This window comes from Hemiscyllium ocellatum, chromosome 19 (genome assembly GCF_020745735.1).
Source record: "Hemiscyllium ocellatum isolate sHemOce1 chromosome 19, sHemOce1.pat.X.cur, whole genome shotgun sequence".
NCBI lineage: Eukaryota > Metazoa > Chordata > Chondrichthyes > Orectolobiformes > Hemiscylliidae > Hemiscyllium > Hemiscyllium ocellatum.
This window is the reverse complement of record NC_083419.1, coordinates 373,921-392,358: the sequence shown is the minus strand read 5'-3', so window position 1 is coordinate 392,358 and position 18,438 is coordinate 373,921. Positions and strand designations below refer to the sequence as shown.

General features: G+C 43.6%; 1 protein-coding gene across 5 annotated transcripts in view; it reads left to right on the top strand.

Moving 5' to 3' along the window:
* osbpl8 (oxysterol binding protein-like 8) overlaps positions 1-18,438 on the top strand; it is a 419,660-nt gene that overhangs the window by 398,503 nt on the left and 2,719 nt on the right. For all 5 annotated transcript variants that reach the window (XR_009645711.1, XM_060839573.1, XM_060839571.1 and 2 more), the window contains one exon: positions 13,802-13,910. Coding sequence is in view for 4 of the 5 variants with exons in the window: in XM_060839573.1 (XP_060695556.1) it covers positions 13,802-13,910 (109 nt within the window). In the remaining variant the exon portion in view is untranslated. The remainder of the gene's footprint in view (positions 1-13,801; positions 13,911-18,438) is intronic.

Genomic DNA, 18,438 nt, shown 5'->3' with positions numbered 1-18,438 from the left:
TACCCCCAAATCCCATCCACCACTGCCCCCCGCCTATCCCTAACACGGTCCCTGCCCACCCTCTGCCCCCCCCCCCTCAACATCGCCCTCTGACCACTCCCCAACACCGCCCTACTCCTGCCCCCAAATCCCGTCTAACGCCACCCCCTGTCCACCTCTGCCTGTTCCCAACATCGCTGCCCCCAACAACGTCCTTCACCTGGCCCACCCAGCACCACCCCCTAAACCCGTCCAACACTGCCCTCCGCCCACTCCCCAACAATGCCCCTGCCTGCTTCCCTAACCCATTCAGCCCCTGGCCCGCCCCCACCAACTGTCAACCCCCATCCATGCCCCCAGCCGCGCTCCCCCACCCTCCTCCGGGGCAGCCAGACTGGACACCAACAGTAAGACTGCTGCTACCTTTCTGGGGTAAGTCTCAAAGTAGTGCGCGCGCACACATCTTTTTGACAAGTTCCACGGAACTATGTTAGAGAGAATATCTGGGAAAGGGGGGTTTAGGATTCACCACTGTGTAGAACTCCAGGGTAAGATTGGGGAGAGGGAGAGAGGACAGGCGGTCAGTCATTTGGAGATAGTGCCTGGGCTCTCATCTATGTCCAGGTCTGTTCTTGACAGAGATTGTTTTTAATCAGTGTAAACAAAAGACGCAATCAGGGCTGAAACAGCTCTTTCATGTAATGCTTCTGTCGGGCCCTCGAGATCTCCTTTGGATAATCCAATATTCGGATAATTGATATTCGGATAATCAAGGTTACTCTGTACTGCTCTTTTTGTCGATGGTATGGGAAACTCCCCAATTCCTTTTGGTTTTGTATTCTGTGGGGCCATTTGTCCGTGTCCAGTAACATGGCCCAGGGAGGTGACTTGAGCTTTGGCAAATTTACTATTAGCTAGGTTTATGACCAAGCCTGCCTCCCAAAGTTGATCAAACAATTCTGATCAATGTTGCAAATGCTCCTTCAACATGTGACTAAAAATCACCAAGTTATCTCTATGTACGACAAAATTGGGTAATCCGGCAATGGCCTGATTGGCTAGTCTCTGAAATGTGGCTGGTGCATTTTTCATACAACACGGCATAACCTTAAGTTGATACAGTCCATTCGGCGTTACGAAAGTCAAAATTGTCTTCGCTCTTTCAGACATCAGTACCTGCCACTATCCTCTGAACAAGTCCAACTTAGAAATGTAAGCTGCTTGTCTCACCTATTCAACACAGTCTTCCAAAGGTGGAATTGGATATGCATCAGTCTTTGTAACTGCATTGACTTTGCAATAGTCCTCACAAAACCATTGGGTACCATCTAGTTTTGGCACCATTACTATGGGTGAGCTTCAGTAACTCACTTCAATAATGTCGCCTTGGAGCATGCGTTCAATCTCCTTTTGAACCTGTGCCAACCTTAGATGCTTATGCCTATAAGGATGTTATTTAATTGAAACAGCCTTTTCTATCTCTACATCATGCACAACTAGGTTAGTACTTCCCAGCTTATTTCCACATTTCTCTCAATTCAATTGAATTTATTGTCACATGTATCGAGGCACAGTGAAACGCTTTGTCTTGCGAGCAATACAGGTAGATCACAGAGTTAAGTAGCATAGATAAGTAAATAATAAGTAAACAGTGGCAAAAACAAAAACACAGATACATGCGAATGTTAAGAGTTTGTGAGTCCATTCTGTATTCTAACAACATTAGAGTAGAAACTGTTTTGAAACCAGCTGGAGTGTGTGTTCAGGCTTCTGTACCTTCCCCCCAATGGTAGAGGTTATAGACAAACATTGCCACGGTGGGATGGATCTTTGAGAATGCTGGCGGCCTTTCCTCGACAGCGGGATAGTAGATGGATTCTCTGGATGGGAGGTTGGCCTCTGTGATTGTCCGGGCTGAGTTCACCACTCTCTGTAACCGTCTCCGATCTTGAATGGTACAGTTGCCGTAGCAGGTAGTGATACGTCCAGACAGAATGCTCTCGATGGTGCACCTATAAAAGTTGGCAAAGGTATGTACCATCATGCCAAATTTCCTCAGCTGCCTGAGGAAGAAGAGACGTTGTTGGGCCTTTGTAACCAGTACGTCCACATGAAGAATCCAAGAAAGCTTGTTGTGGATGACCACTCCCAGGAGCTTGACACTCTCCAGTCGTTCCACCTCTGTGCTGTTAATGTGAAGGGGAGCATGAGTAACATCCCGCCGAAAGTCAATAATAAGTTCCTTGGTTTTGGCGGCATTGAGAGCTCGGTTGTTCTCAGTGCACCATTTTTCCAGGTCTCCCACCTCCCATCTGTAGTCTGTTTCATCGCCATCTGAGATACGACCGACAATGGTGGTGTCATCAGTGAACTTGTAAATGGCATTAGTCTGGTATTTGACAATGCAGTCATGGGTATACAGTGAGTACAGTAGGGGAGCTAAGTACGCATCCCTGGGGGCTCTGGTGTTGAGTGTTAATGACGATGAAATATTGTCCCCAGCCTTCTCTGATTGTGACCTGCGGGTAAGGAAACTGAGGATCCAGTTGCAGAGAGTGGGGCTTAGTTCAAGATCACAAAGTTTAGTGATCAGTCTCGAGGGGATAATAGTGTTGAAGGCTGAACTGTAGTCAATGAGTAGGATTCTTAGGTAGTTGTTCTTGATGTCAAGATGTTCATGGGAGTAGTGAAGGGCAAGTGATACGGCATCTGATGTGTATCTGTTGGTGCAATAGGCAAATTGGAGTGTGTCAAGAGTAGTGGGGAGGCTGGAGTTGATTAATGCCATGTCCAACCTTACAAAGCATTTCATGACTGCCGAAGTTAGGGCCACTGGGCGATAGTCATTGAGACATGCTGCATGAGCCTTCGTAGGCACAGGGATGATGTTGGCCCTCTTGAAACAGGTAGGGATGGTAGCCTGCTCCATGCAATAACAATAACTCTTTTCCAGACCATTTAACCTTTCTTCTGGAAGGTAATTCCATAGTTTATCCCAATTTTTGACAACTTGCTCATTGTTCAATTTAATTTGAGGAATGTCTAATTCGGAATCCTTTGAATTTGGTTCTTCCCTCTGCATTGTAACCAAAAATGCTGTCTCCTTTGGCTTTCCTTCACTGTCACAATAACTTTTGAGCATATTCACATGACACACACTGAGATTTCATTCTGTCTGCAATCCTTATCAAATAGTTCACCTCACTCAATTTCCTTTCATCCTGATATGGTCCAATAACCTTGCTTTTAAAGGTTCACCTGTCACTGGAAGTAACACTAGCACCTTATCTCCAACAGCAAAATTGCACGTTTTGATTTCTTGTCTGCTTCTGGTTTCATCATATGGTTTAATACTTTTAAAAGCTGTCTAGCCAACTCACCCGCTCTACTTAATCATTCCTTAAAACTTGACATACTTAGTCCAAATATGTTGTCTCTGAATTTTGACTTGCCAATTTCCCTGTATTCAATTTTAGCAGTCCTCTCACTTCATGCCCAAAAACTAATTCAAATAGATTGAATCTGGCCGATTCATTTGATGCATCTCTGATGGCAAAAAACGCAAACAGAATTCCTTTATCCCAGTTATCTGGACAGTGTTGACTATCTGCCCTCAACATAGTCTTTAATGGCTCTTGCCACCTTTCTGGTGCTCCCTATGATTCTGGATGGTATGCAGTAGACTTGAATTGTTTTATTCTGAAGCTGTCCATAACTTCCTTGAATAATTTTGATGTAAACTTTGAGCCTTGATGTGTTTGTATCTCTGTAGATAGTCTGTATCTAGTGAAAAATTTGAGTAACTTCTCTGCAATCCTTTTAGTTATGATTTTGTGTAATGGAAAAGCTTCTGGAAATCTGGTGGGCACATCCATTATTATTAACAAATACTGATTCCCACTTTTTGTTTTAGGTAGGGATCAATTAAGATGCTTGTAAAAGATTCCTCAAATGCAGGAATAGGTATTAAAGTTGTGGGTTTTATTACTGCCTATGGTTTTCCAATTACCTGACATGTATGACATGTGTGGCAAAATTCATCTACGTCCTTGTGCAGACCAGGTCAGTTAAAATGTTTTTGTATGTTAGCTTGCGTTTTACACCCCCCCCCCCCTCCACCCACCCCCCCACTGGTAGTTGATGCGTCACCCGCAACTCCACCTTTCTGTAATCCACTGATAACATGAGTTGGTGCACTTCTGCCTATTTCTCATCTGTCTGAATATGTGATGGTCTCATTTCCTTATGAAGACATCATTTTTAAAACCGTAGCATTCAGGGATATATTCAGATTCTTTTTCCATGTATGCCTTTTGATATAGTTGGTTTAGTTTTTCACCTTTCTGCTGTAATTCAGATCATTTATCTGAGCTAAAGATGTCTGCTTTGTCATCTGTCTGCTCCTGCTTTGTGTCAATCATTTGATCAAACAGGGTCTCTGCTAATTCCACTTCAACTTCCTTATCTGTATTCTTTGAAGTCTCTTGTTTCAACTGATGATTTAGTAACATTGTTACTATACAGTCAGGAAAAAAAATCCCAGGATATTTGTCCTGCATAGTTCAGCTATATCATTAGCAAGGACAAATTGTATTCCTGGAGCTGAGAATTTGTCAAGTAGTCTGACCACAACTTCTCCACTCTTCACTGGATACTCTAACCTGACACTATATAATTGAGTGCTTCTTGCTTCACCGTGAATTCCTGTTATTAGTACCTTTTCTGGCAGTAGTCCTTCTGAGGTACACATCTCTTCACCTTTCAACTTCAGACATTGCAAGGATCCTGTATCTCTTAATATTGTTGCCTCTTTACCTGCTGCTCCTGGTCTATGCGAGTAAAGTTTAGCTTCACAAGTGTATGGTTTAAGAAGATCTGGCACTTCCTCCTTACCCAACCCAAACCAGCTTGTACATTCTGGTGCGGCTTTCTAGCTTCCACTGTTCTTTCCATTACCACTCTAACAAAATTCTTTGGCCTCTCCTGTTTTCCTACATCTGGCTTCCCAGTGCTTTTCCTAACCCACCAACACTCTGATTTAATGTGACCTACTTTGGGACATTGAAAACACTGGAGCTTTTTAACTTTGCTTTCCCTTCAAGGGTTTCCTTTTTCCCCTGTGGTAAGTTATGCTTATCATTTTCACGGAGATTTACCTTTCCCTTTCCACATGAAGATTTCTCTTTTCCCCAATTTCCATCCCTCATGGATTGAAATTGATTTTGGAAGCCAAACTTTGATTTATGGACCAACTCATAATCATCAGCCATTTCAGCTGCTAATCTTGCCATCTTAACTCTCTGCTGTTCCACATGAGTTCTTACTACTTCAGGAAGTGAATTTTTGAACTCCTCCAAAATAATCTTCTCTCTAAGAGCATCAGAGGTTTGCTCCATTTTTAATGCCCTTCTTTACCTGTTAAAATTATTTTGTTTGATCCTTTCAAACTCGATATAGGTTTGACCAGAGTCGCTCCTTAGATTCCGGAAACACTCAGTCAGCTTCTGGCACAAGCTCATATGCTCATAAAATGGCTTTCTTCACCTCCTCATACGCCTAGATACCTCCTCTGATAGTGATGTGAATACTTCACTAGCTTTACCTACAAGTTACATTTGGATCAACATAACCCACATGGTCACTACCTACTGCATTTGTTTAGCCATCTTTTCAAATGAGATGAAAAATGTTTCTACACCCTTCTCATTAAATTTAGGCAATGCTTGAACTTATTTAAACAGATTCTTACGAGATCTTTGGCTACCATGGGTTTGCTCATCCTCACTCTTTTCCTCACTAAGTTTACCTTCAGATATTCATCTCCATCGGTCTCTCTTTCTGTTCTGCTAAAGTAATTCATTCTTTTTCTCTTGCTTCTGCTTTTAATAGTAATTCAAACTGTTTCATTTCTGTTGCCCTTTCCATGTCATAGAATCATAGAAATGTCCAGTACGGAAACAGACCCTTCGGTCCAAATCGTCTATGCCAATCAGATATCCCAGCCTGCCAGCACCTCTTCTCTATCCTATCGACCTGCAACTCTACTTTCAAGGAACTACAAATCTGCACTCCAAGGTTTCTTTGTTCAGTAACACTTCCCAGGACTTTACATTAACTGTATAATCCTGCTAAGGTTTGCTTTCACAAAATGCAGCATCTCACATTTATCTAAATTAAACTCCATCTGCCACTTCTCAGCCAGTTGGCCCATCTGATAAAAATCCCGTTGTAGTCTGAGGTAGCTTTCTTCGCTGTCTACTACACCTCAAATTTTGGTGTTGTCTGCAAACTTACTATTTATACCTCTTATGCTCACATCCAAATCATTTATATAAATGATGAACAGTTGTGGACCCAGCACCGATGCTTGTGGCCTCTATTGGTCACAGGCCTCCAGACTGAAACCCAACCCTCCACCACCACCCTCTGTCTTCTACTTTTGAGCCAGTTCTGTAACCAAATGGTTAGTTCTTCCTGTATTCCATGAGATCTATCCTTGCTAACCATTTCCAAAACCTGCCTCCCAATTTGCTCCTCCAGTCTCCCTTGCTACTCCTTGGAAAAAAGGTAAAATCAAACACAGGGTCTTGCGGGAGAGATGGCAGAGAGATTCAGCATGGAAGACCTTCTTCCTGCAGTGGTTTCTTTGAGCAGCAGTCTCAAGACTGACTGCTTGCTGTCAACAGTCAGACAGCTAAAACCCAAATCAAACGAGAGGAAAGCTGAGCTGGAAGAACTGCCACTCCCCTTTCATTGTACAAGTTGTTTTTTTACAACCTTAAGAGCTTCTTCAAGTAGATATAAGAGTAATGGGGTGGTTATGTAGACGATTTTAAATTTCCAAACATAAACTGGGACTGCCAAAGTGTTAAGGGTTTAGATGGAGAGGAATTTGTTCAGTGTGTACAAGACAATTTTTTGATTCAGTATGTGGATGTACCTACTAGAGAAGCTGCAAAACCTGACCTACTCTTGGGAAATAAGGCAGGGCAGGTGACTGAGGTGTCAGTGGGGGAGCACTTTGGGGACAGCGATGATAATTCTATTAGATTTTAAAATAGTGATGGAAAAAGATAGACTGAATCTAAAAGTTGAAGTTCTAAATTGGAGGAAGGCTAATTTTGATGGTATTAGGGAAGAACTTTCAAAAACTGATTGAGGGCAGATGTTCGCAGGCAAAAGGACAGCTGGAAAATGGGAAGCCTTCAGAAATGAGATACCTGGAGTCCAGAGACAGTATATTCCTGTTAGGGTGAAAGGAAAAGCTGGAAGGTGTAGGGAATGCTAGATGACTAGAGAAATTGAGGTTTTGGTTAAGAAATAGAACGAAGCATATGTCAGATATAGACAGGACAGATGAAGTGAATCTTAGGAAGACTATAAAGTTGGTAGGAGTATACTTGGGGAAATCAGGAGGGTAAGAAGGGGACATGAGATTGGCAAATAGGGTTAAGGAGAATCGAAAGGGTTTTTATAAATACATTAAGGACAAAAGAGTAACTAGGGAATTGGGGTTCTCAAAGATCAGCAAGGAAGCCTTTGTGTGGAGCCACAGGAGGTGGGGGCGATGCTAAATGAGTATTTTGTATCAGTGCTTACTGTGCAGAAGGACATGATAGACGTGAAATATAAGGAAATAGATGATGTCATTTTGTAAAATGTCTATATTACCGAGGAGGAGGTGCTTGATGATTTGAAGCACACAAAAATGGATAAATACCTAGCTCCTGATCGGGTGTAGCCTAAACTATGTGGGAAGCTAGGGAAGTGATTGCTGGGGCCCTTGCTGAGATATTTGGATCATTGATAGACACAGGTGAGATACCTGAAGACTAGAGGTTGGCTAACATTGCGCCATTATTTAAGAAATGTGGTAAGGAAATGTCAGGGAACTCTGGACAAGTGAGCCTGACATTGGTGGGTGGGCAAGTTGTTGGAGTGAATCCTGAGGGACTGGATTTACAGGTATTTGGAAAGGCAAGGAGTAATGAGGGCTAGTCAGAATAGATTTGTGTGTGGGGTATCATGTCTCAAACTTGATTGAGTTTTTTTGAAGAAATAACAAAGAGGATTGATGAGGGCAAGTGGTAGACGTGATCTATATGGACTTCAGTCAGCCATTTGACAAGGTTCTTCCTGGGAGACTGGTTAGCAAGGTTAGAACTCATGGAATACGGGGAGAACTAGCCATTTGGATACAGAACTGGCTCGAAGGTGGAAGACGAAGGATGGTGGTGGAGGGTTGCTTTTAAGACTGCAGGACTCTGACCAGTGGTGTTCCACAAGGATCGGTGCTGGGTCCACTATTTTTTGTCATTTATATAAATGATGTGGATGTGAACATATGAGGTATAGTTAATAAGTTTGCAGATGACATCAAAATTAGAGGTGTAGTAGACAACGAAGAAGGTTACCTCAGATTGACCAATGGCTGAGGAGAGGCAGATGGAGTTTAATTCAGATAAATGCAAGGTGCTGTGTTTTGGGAAAGCAAATCTTAGCAGGACTTACACACTTTATGGTAAGGTACTAGGGAGTGTTGTTGAACAAACAGACCTTGGAGTGTAGGTTCATAGTCCCATGAAAGTAGAGACATAGGTAGATAGGATAGTGAAGAAGGCGTTTGGTATGCTTTCCTTTATTGGTCAGAGTATTGAGTGCAGGAGTTGGGAGGTCACGTTGTGGCTATATAGGAGATTGGTTAGGCCACTTTTGGAATATTGTGTGCAGTTCTGGTCTCCTTCCTGCCAGTAGGATGTTGTGAAACTTGAAAGAGTTCAAAATGGATTTACAAGGATATTGCCAGGACGATTTGAACTATAGGGAGAGGCTGAATAGGCTGGCACTGTTTTCCCTGGAGCATTGGAGGGTAAGGGGTGACCTTCTAGAGGTTTATAAAAATCATGAGTGGCATGGATAGGATAAATAGACAAAGTTTTTTTCTCTGAGGCAGGGGAAGTTCAGAACTAGAGGGCATAGGTTTAGGGTGAGAGGGAAAAGATATAAAAGAGATCTGAGGGACAACGTTTTCAAGCAGAGGGTGGTGTGTATATGGAATGGGCTGCCAGAGGAAGTGGTAGAGGCTGGTCAAATTACAATGGTCCAATTTTAAAGGCATCTGGATGGGTATATGAATAGGAAGGGTTTAGAGGGTTATCAGCCAAGTGCTGGCAAATGAGACTAAATTAGGTGAGGATATCAGGTTGGCATGGACGAGTTGGTCTGAAGAGTCTATTTCTATGCTGTACTTCTCTATGCCTCGAGACCAAGCCAGACATTTCGGAATCTGCATCAGGTAAAACACTTCTGAAAAATAAACAAGAACAACACAACCTTTCTAAAGGAGCAGCAGCATCCCACTCTGGATTAACAGTCCAGCAATAACATCACTTGGCTCGTGCCTCCCCTAGTGACAGCAGGGAAGTTATGTTGGAGTTTGGCCATCATTGGAATACTATGTGCAATTCTGGTTTCCTCACTATAGAAAGGATGTGATTGTGCTGGAGGGAGTGCAGAGGAGATTCACCAGGATGTTGCCTGGAAAGGAGCATTTCAGCTCTGAAGAGAGGCTGAATAAGCTTGTGATTTTTTTTGAGCAGTGAAGGTTGAAGGCGTGCTTTAGTGATTATAACAAGGTCAACCAGGTGGACATTATATAACATGGTTAAAATTCACACAACACCAAGTTATCGTCCAACAGGTTTATTTGGAGGCTCCAAATAAGCCTGTTGACTATAATCTGGTATTGTCTGATTTTTAACTTTGTCTACCCCAGTCCAAAATCAGTTCCTCCAAATCATCATAGAATATGAGTTCCCTGATTGGGGCTGTTAACCTGTTCCAATCAGGGAGCCCTGGCTGATAGATATAAACAGGAATGTCAGAGGTTATGTTCACTCTGAGGCCTGGCTTTGAGGGAGCTAGATCAGTGCCAAGGACTCCAATTGTGTCAGGGGACTGGCTTTGAGCTGGCTGGCCACACAGCCAATGTGTACTGCTGCTGATTTCTGTTTTTTGGGGGGGAAACCTGATTCCTGAACTGGCTGAGCTGTACAGCCAGTTCTTTAATTGGTATTCCTTTTTTATTGAGGACTGATTTCTAAATTGGCCGACCTTCATATTCAATGTGTTTCAGGTGTATTTCAGTTCTCATTAGGGAGCTGTTGTTTCACTAGCTGGTTACAGCCTGTGTGTTACTCTTTTCATTTACTTTGAGAAAAGGACTATGCTGTTTTTGTGGCAGGGCTTATCCCTTGCACCCTGGTTTTCTTTCTTTTTTGCTCGTATTTTCACTTTTTTTAGTGTTTGGATTGGACCCCTGTGAGAAAATGCACTTTTTCAGCTGAAAGGCCTGGCTCCCTGTGAGAAGACTAGGCCTCTGTAAAGACTGAACACCTGTGTGTGTGCTGGGAGGTGAGCATTTGCTGCATGTTGGAGAGGACCCTCTCTGTTGGAGTAGACCATCCCATGTGAGTTAACTGCACCTTTTTCAATGAACTGTATTACTACGAGTGGGTATGGTCCTCTGAGGACCAGGCCCCTCTGGAGACTGAACACCTGTATGTGTGCTGTTGGGTGTGCATTTTCTGTCATCAGGAATAGACTCAGTTTTCAATTGTGGAGTCTGTTTCTGGCAATGGACTCTGCATTTTGAAGAGAACTGTTTATGGTAATGGACTCTGTGTACCAGAAGGGACTCTCTGTTTGGTGGTAATTGAATTTGTCTTGTTGCTTGATGGGATGATCACCTGCACTGTCTGTGTCCCTGGGTCTGGCAAGCCTTACTCTGAGCCGAAAGACTGATAGGTCCCCGAAACTGTCACCCCGAGAGCCGGAGGTTGGATAGGCCGTCCTGTGAACCTGAAGATGGGTAGGCTGCCCAGAAGGTGAGTAGGCCGTTCTGAGTGCTATCATCCCGAGAAGGAGAAATCGGGACAGGCTGTCCTAGAGGTGGCTGGAAGGTGTGTTGGAGAAGCCAAAAGCCAGAAGGTGCATAGGGGCAAGCCGAGATCCAGTAGGCTTGTGCGCCACTGTCCCAGGAAGGGGAACGGGCTGTGCTAGAAGTGGCCGGATGGCATGTCAGGATGGGTGAGAGCCAGATGGTACATAAGGGCAGACAGAGCTGGGAGGTGGATATGCCATCCTTGGCGCTATCACCGCAGGCAAGTACTGGGGCAGGTTGTCCTTGAGGTGGCCAGAAGATGCGGAAAGGCGGTTAGGGAAGCCAGAAGGTGGGTAGGCCGTCCTGATCGTTGTCATCCTGGGGAGGGTGGGGGGTGCGGTTGGGGAAACAGGATGGGCTGTCTTAGAGGTGGCCTGAAGGTGTCAAGGCAGACCGAGAGCCAGAAGAGGCATAGGGGCGGGCTGCCTTGGAGTAGCTGGAAGGTGGGAGGGTTGCATGGCTTGCTGGGAGGAGTCTGTATTCTATGCACTGTTTCTCATTTGATTGGACTGTCTGATATGTATTTGTTATTTTTGTAATGACTGAAAATGGAATTTGAGGTTTGTCCTCATTTTCCTTAAAACTAATTGAATGATGGAGTTTGGGGTCTGGCTTTGCAGCCCTTTGCCCTGTAAATTTCTGTTCATGTTAACTGTGTCATTTGTACTGGTTAATAAAATTTAAACAAAACAGGAATGACAGAGGTTATGTTCACTCAGAGCTGGCTCTGAGGGAGCTGGATCAGTGACACGGACTCTCCATGTGTAAAAAAAGGGGGACTTGATGATGGGATGCCAGCCTTTGTGGAGTTATTTCAGGGACTTGATTGAGGTGTGTAACATTATGAGGGGCATGGACAGAGTGAGTTTGAAGTAGCTATACCCCTTAATTGTAAGGTCAACAATGAGGGGGCACAATGTTTAGATGAAGACAGGAGGTTCAGAGGGGATTTGAGGAGAGGTGTTTTCATCCAGTGGGTGGTGGGAATCTGGAATGCATTGCCTGGGAGAACAGCTGAGGTGAGAAACTTCAACTTTTAAAAAGTACTTGGATGAGCATTTGGAATGCCACAAACAAAAACCGAAATTGCTGGTGAAACTCAGCAAGTCCGTGGAGAGAAAACAGAGTTCATGTTTCAGGTCCAGTGACCCTTTTTCAAGACTAATTGTAGCTAGGAAATTGTTGGTATGTATGCTAAATATGGAGTGGGAGGGGGAGGAGTAAATGAAGATGGAGATGAAACCCAGAGAGAAAGAACAACAAAGATCATAAATTCAAAGGGCCTTTTCTGTGCTGTATAGCTCAGGTCTGGCAGCATTGACCCGAAACATTCGTCCTGTTTCACTCTACGCAGAAAGCTACCTGAGTGTTGAGTATTTCCAGCAGTTTTTGCATTTCCAGTATCTGAACTATTTTGCTTTATATTGAAGTCCTTCCTCAATGTGTTTATGTTTATCATTCCAAGTCAAGGATAACTGCCCAACAAGAAATTAAAACCCACACAACAAATGTCTTTTCCTTTTCCTCTGGTTGCATGTTGCTTGTCATTTCACCAGCTTGTAATAGTCGGTGTGAGGCAGCAATGCTTCTCCAAACGATAGAACAGCTCATGAGAGGACGATGTACTGATTACAGCAAATAGCAGCTGGATTTTACTACTCTTTCCTGCAATGTGATCCAGAATCTCAGCCAGCGGCCAGAATTTGGATTGAGTTTATGGATTCAAGCAACATCTGCCCCTCACTTGATCCATTCTGATCTTGGACAGGTGAACTCAAAGAATCATCATAAAATCCCTACAATGAGGGAGCAGGCCATTTGGCCCATCGAGTCCACACTATCACTCTGAAGAGCATCCCACTACACTATCCCAGTAATTCTGCATTTCTCATGGCTAACCTAACAAGCCTGCTCATCCCTGGACACTACGGGCAATTTAGAATGGCCAATCGACCTGACCTGCTCACTTTTGGACTGTCGCAGGAAACCAGAGCACCCAGAAGAAACCCATGTAGACACGGGGAGAATGTGCAAACTCCACACAATCACCGGAGGGTGGAACCAAACCTGGGTGTTGTGAGACAGCCGTGCTAATCACTGAGCCACTGTGCCGACCCACTTGCTCAATATACCATGATGCTATCCATTTTCATTTTTCAATTCTTCAGAAATTAGAATCACCCTCCCTGCAGGTCTCATGATGATCTTTAGACTTCCAGTACAAGGGCTGCAATTTAAATTCCCTTCTCAAAAGACGCAATGTTTAGATTCATTCATACGCATACTGTTCTATTTGAGAGAGAATCCTAGAATAGATAGGAAATTGAAAAAGACTAATGGCACCAAAAAGGTGCAATGATGTCCTGAGCCAATAAAGGATCCTTTCCAGTTTGCTGAATTGCGCATGCATTGAACAACTGCCTCCTTTTGTATCTATTCATGGACTTTACCATCCTTCCATGACATTGCTGCTTCCTTTCTCTGTAACCTCTTCCAGTTCCAACATCCTAAGAATTATGTCCTCTTCCTATCCTGCTTCTTGTGCTGCTTTTGCTGCCTGTTCCTCACCCATTGACAGTCCTGCCTTCAGCTGCTCAGATCAAAGCTGTGGAAGCTCCTTAAACCTTTCCACTATCTACTGTTCTCTCCTCCTTGAAGCTTTTGGATGTTTCTTCAAATTGTTTTTCTCTTTATTGTCAATTGTTATCTGATTACCCTTGTGCGAAACAGATGATTTATTATGTTAAAGACACTGTAAAAATAATTTATAAAGCTTAAAGATATTAAGAACTTGCAGGTTCTGAGAGAGATTGATCTGTTTTAACATCTCAGCTGTAAGGTTTGATGTGTCTGTGGTAATAGTCCCAACCTTTCTTACAGAACAAAAGTCAGCGAAACACAGCACCAGATTGAGGAAGAAGGCAAATGATCTTACTGAAATTCTGAGTGCCATAGATTCAATAAAGCGTGCACAGGAGGAGATCAACAGGTATGAACTGGAAATTAAATTTAAAGAATTCTGCATGGCATTTGAAATGCAGGTTGACTGTGTTCTTGATAATTCCAAAACTGTCAGGGCAGATGGTTTACTTGAGGTTGATTTGGAGATTCATATGGAGGGTTGGAGATATAAGGAGAGGCTGGGTAGGCTGGACCTTTTCCCCTGAAGCATAGGAGATGAGAGGTGACTTCAAAGAGGTTTATAAAATTAGGAGGGGCATGAATAGGGTAAATAACAAAGGTCTTTTCTCCAGGTTGGGAAGACCAAAACTAGACAGCAGAGGTTTAAAGTGAGAGGGGAAAGATTTAAAAAAAGATCTGAGGGTCATGTTTTCACATTGTGTATGTGGAATGCCAGAGGAATTGGCAGAGGCAAGTACAATTACAAAGTTTTAAAAGACATTTGGATAGGTACAAGGATAGGGACAGTTTAGGGGGATGGAGGACAAACACAGGCAAATGGGACTAGTACAGTTTAGAAAACCTGGTCAGCATAAATGAGTAGGGCCTGTTCCATGCTGTGTGGATCTATACCTACTTGAAATTGAATAGCAATTTTGGAAAGTTTTATTAATGCTGAACAGATGGAACAATGACAGCATCTGGTGATGAAGAGAAGCATGGAGACTGAAAAGATGAGGCCTGCCTTGAGCCAATCAACCCGTTCATAGATGTTATTACGCACCTATGGAATAGGTGAACCCAGGTCTCCTGGTCCATGGATAGGGACATTACCACTGCACCACAAGACAGCCCCTTGAGGCAATGTACCTTTGAGAATCCCCTCTGATTCAGGTGATACTAATATTGTGCAGTAGGTGCAGTTAAGATATTACCTGATAATTATTTTTTAGACAGTAGCCTCAAACTTTTTTCACCTCCCGCAGGAGATTTGGGAGTGATATTTCTTGGGTTATGTAACTTGCAAATTTGTGACGATTAATTCTGGAAAACAGTTTCATGGACACTGATAGCTCTAAGGAGCTCAGCAAAATCATGTTTATTTGAATATTTTGATGTTGGAAAGAAAGAGATGCTCACTTATTTCATTGTTCATACTACAACAGAGGATAGAAGTTAGAAGTATTGATCCTGGCTGCTTCATTTCCTTCACCACAAGCCCTAGGTTATTGGCCATGTTGTAATGGTGCACTTCGATGTAGGTCATGCTCTTTTATGTAGCCTAGACGCAGATTTTTTGGGTTTGGGCAGGAGATACAGAGCAGGGACATGAGGCTGTCTTTACTCAATGAGTGGTAACGTCCTGCAACATAGAGGTGGTGATTCAACAGGGAATTGGGTGAACTGCAGAAAAAAATGAACTTGTCAGAGTAGGAGGAGCAAGCATAGGAATAGAACTAATTGGATGGCTCTGCAGGGAGCTGGCATGGACCTGATGGACTAATTGGTCTTTCTGTGCTCTGATCATTTTTTGACTAATCCCTTAAATGCATTCTGGTGCTTTCTTAAACTGACTTTATAGCCCCTCCCGCTGTGTGTGATGGATCATGAACCTTCTCATATTTACAGTTGGTTAAAAAGTGATGATGTCATGGCATAGGCTATAAATCCCCATTGGATTTAGTTGGAGCAGTTATTTTGCACAAAGTGTCCCACATGCTACACCCAAGTTTTGAATTCCACCTCAGACCCCGACTCAGATTGCAATTTATTCCTGTGGTGCAGCATTGACTTCGCGCTGCCTGCAGTGGACCAGTAGGGGACAGCAGAGTGTTCCTGACCCATTCACCCCGAGCCTTGATGAGCCATTTACAGTATACAATGGAAGGAATTTCCAGGTCCCTATTGATGGAGATTAACTTATCAACTTTGTCTGCTTTTTTTCCCTCTCCTCATTCTCGCGCGCTCTCTTCCCCACCACAATGTGTCTCTCCCTCTCACCATGTCTCCTCTCTCTCTCTTCCCCCACCGACCCCCACTCCCACGTTCCTCTCTCTCTCTTCTTGTCTCATCTCTCTCTCTCTCTCTCACCCTCACACACGCGTGCGCGTACACACACATACACACACACACACACACACACACACACACACACACACACACACACTCTGCATTTCTTTTTCTCCTTCTGTCTCTCTCACTGTCATACCCTCGGTCTCTCTTCATTTCTTCTCTCTCATCTCTGTTTTTCTCCATCTTCTCTCGCATGCACGTTCACTCTCTCTCTTTCCCCCACACAGGTTCAAGTGGCAGTTAGGAAAAGAAATGCAATGTTAGCATTCATTTCAAGAGGTTTAAAATGCAAAGGAAGGTATGTGCTGCTGAGGCTGTACTAGGCTTTGGTCAGACTGCATTTGGAATATTGTGAGCAGTTTTGGGCTCCGTGTTTAAGGAAGGATGTGTTGGTGTTGGAGGGGATCCAGAAGAGGTTTGCAAGAATGATCCCAGGGGATGAAGTGCTTGTCATATGAGGCGTGGTTGAGGACTCTGGGTCTGTACTTGATGGAGTTTGAAAGATTGAGGAGGGAATCTGATTGAAACTTAGGGAATTCTGAGGGGCATTTATAGAGTAGACATAGAGAAGATGTTTCCAGAGTAGGAGAGGCTAAAACCCAAAGGCTGTAACTCAGAGTGAAGGGAAGTCAGTTCCCGACTCAGGCGACTGACTGTGTGGAGTTTGCACGTTCTCCCCGTGTCAGCGTGGGTTTCCTCCGGGTGCTCCGGTTTCCTCCCACAATCACAAAGATGTGCGGGTCAGGTGAATTGGCCATGCTAAATTGCCCGTAGTGTTAGGTAAGGGGTAAATGTAGGGGTATGGGTGGGTTTCGCTTCGGCGGGTCGGTGTGGACTTGTTGGGCCGAAGGGCCTGTTTCCACACTGTAAATCTAATCTAATGACTCTTTAGAACTGAGATGAGGAGGAATTTCTTCAGCCAAAGAGTGGTTAGTCTGTGGAACTCATTGCCCCAGAGGGCTATGGAGGCCGAGCATTCAAAGTATTTAAGACAGAGATAGGCTATTGATTGGTAAGGAGATGTTGGGTTAGAGGGAGAAGGCAGGAGAATGGGATTGAGAAACATATTAGCCATGATCGAATGATGGAGCAGATTTGATGGGCCGAATGGCCTAAATTCTTCCTATATCTTATGGTCTCTCTCTCTCCCTCCCAACCCCTCCTCCATCCTATTCCTCTTCCCCATCTCTCTCTGCCTGTCCCTTTCCCGCTCTTTCTTTGCCTCTCCTCACCTCAATCTCTCCTCTTGTCCACTCCCTCCCTGTCACTCCCTGCCCGTTGTCTCTATCTTCCTCTACCCCTCTCCTCCTCTTTCTCTCTTTCTCCTTTTTCCTTCTCTCCCTCTCCTGTCCTCCTCTCTCTCTCTCTCACTATCATGTTTGCTCTCTATTTCTGTTCTTAAACACTCACTCTGGGAGCTTAATTTCTTGTTCTGTTGCTGTTATAAATAAACATTTTTCATCTTCCCCTTTTGAGCCTTTGTCAGGCTTTCACAGCTGCTATAACTCTAATGCCTGTCGTTTTGTTAGACTATTTTGAAATTAGCTTTGCTTGAGATGAACCTTTAACCTTTCTGCTGCTTTGTGTCTCTTTGTACTTCTAAGTTATTTGGGATGACAGGTTTCTTTTTAAAACTATTCATTCACGGAATGTGGGTATCGCTGACTAGACCATCGTTCATTGCCTGTACTAGTTCTGAAAGCTAGTACTTGCAAATAAATCTGTTGGACTATAACCTGGTGTTGTGTGATTTTTAACTTTGTACTTGAGAAGGCCTTCGTGAGCCATTGCAGTCCATGTGCTGTAGTTTGACCCACAATGTCCTTAGGGAGGGAATTCCAGGATTTTGACCCAGTGACAGTGAAGGAACAGTAATATACTTCCAAGTCAGGATAGTGAGTGACTTGGAGGGGAGCTTGCAGGGGTTGGTGTGCCCATGTCCTTCTAGATAGAAGCTGTTCTGAGGTTTCAGCTCATGTTATCTTGGACATGGTGTGAGTAATGTTCAAGCAATAACAAGTCTTCAAAATATTTAAAGATTCTGCATCCACTGCATTTTGAGGATGGGAATTCCAAAGACTCATAACCCTGTAAGAAATGAATGGTTTCCTGATCTTTACCTTTAACTCTGACTCCTAGTTGTTGATCCTCCCATGAGGAAGCATCCTTCCCACCTGGTCAAGAGCCCTTGAGATAGTCTGTGTTTCAATTAAATCACCTCTGACTCTTTTAAACTTCAGCCTACCCTATCTATCATTTCCACGTAAGACAATCTACCTATTTCAGACATTAGTCTAGTAAACCTTCTCTGAACTGCTTCCAACACATGACATTCTTTCGCAAGTATGCTGACCAGTACTGTACACAGTATATTATTCTTTAACTGGTTTTGGAAATCGGGGAAAAATTCCTACTGTAGTCAAACTAAGTACAGAAAAGAACTAGGTAATTACCATGTCCAAAAGAAGAGAATTGACCCATCAATACTTGACATTCAATGCTGAATCCCCCATTCGAGATACCTAGTAGTTTTCAGAAATTTA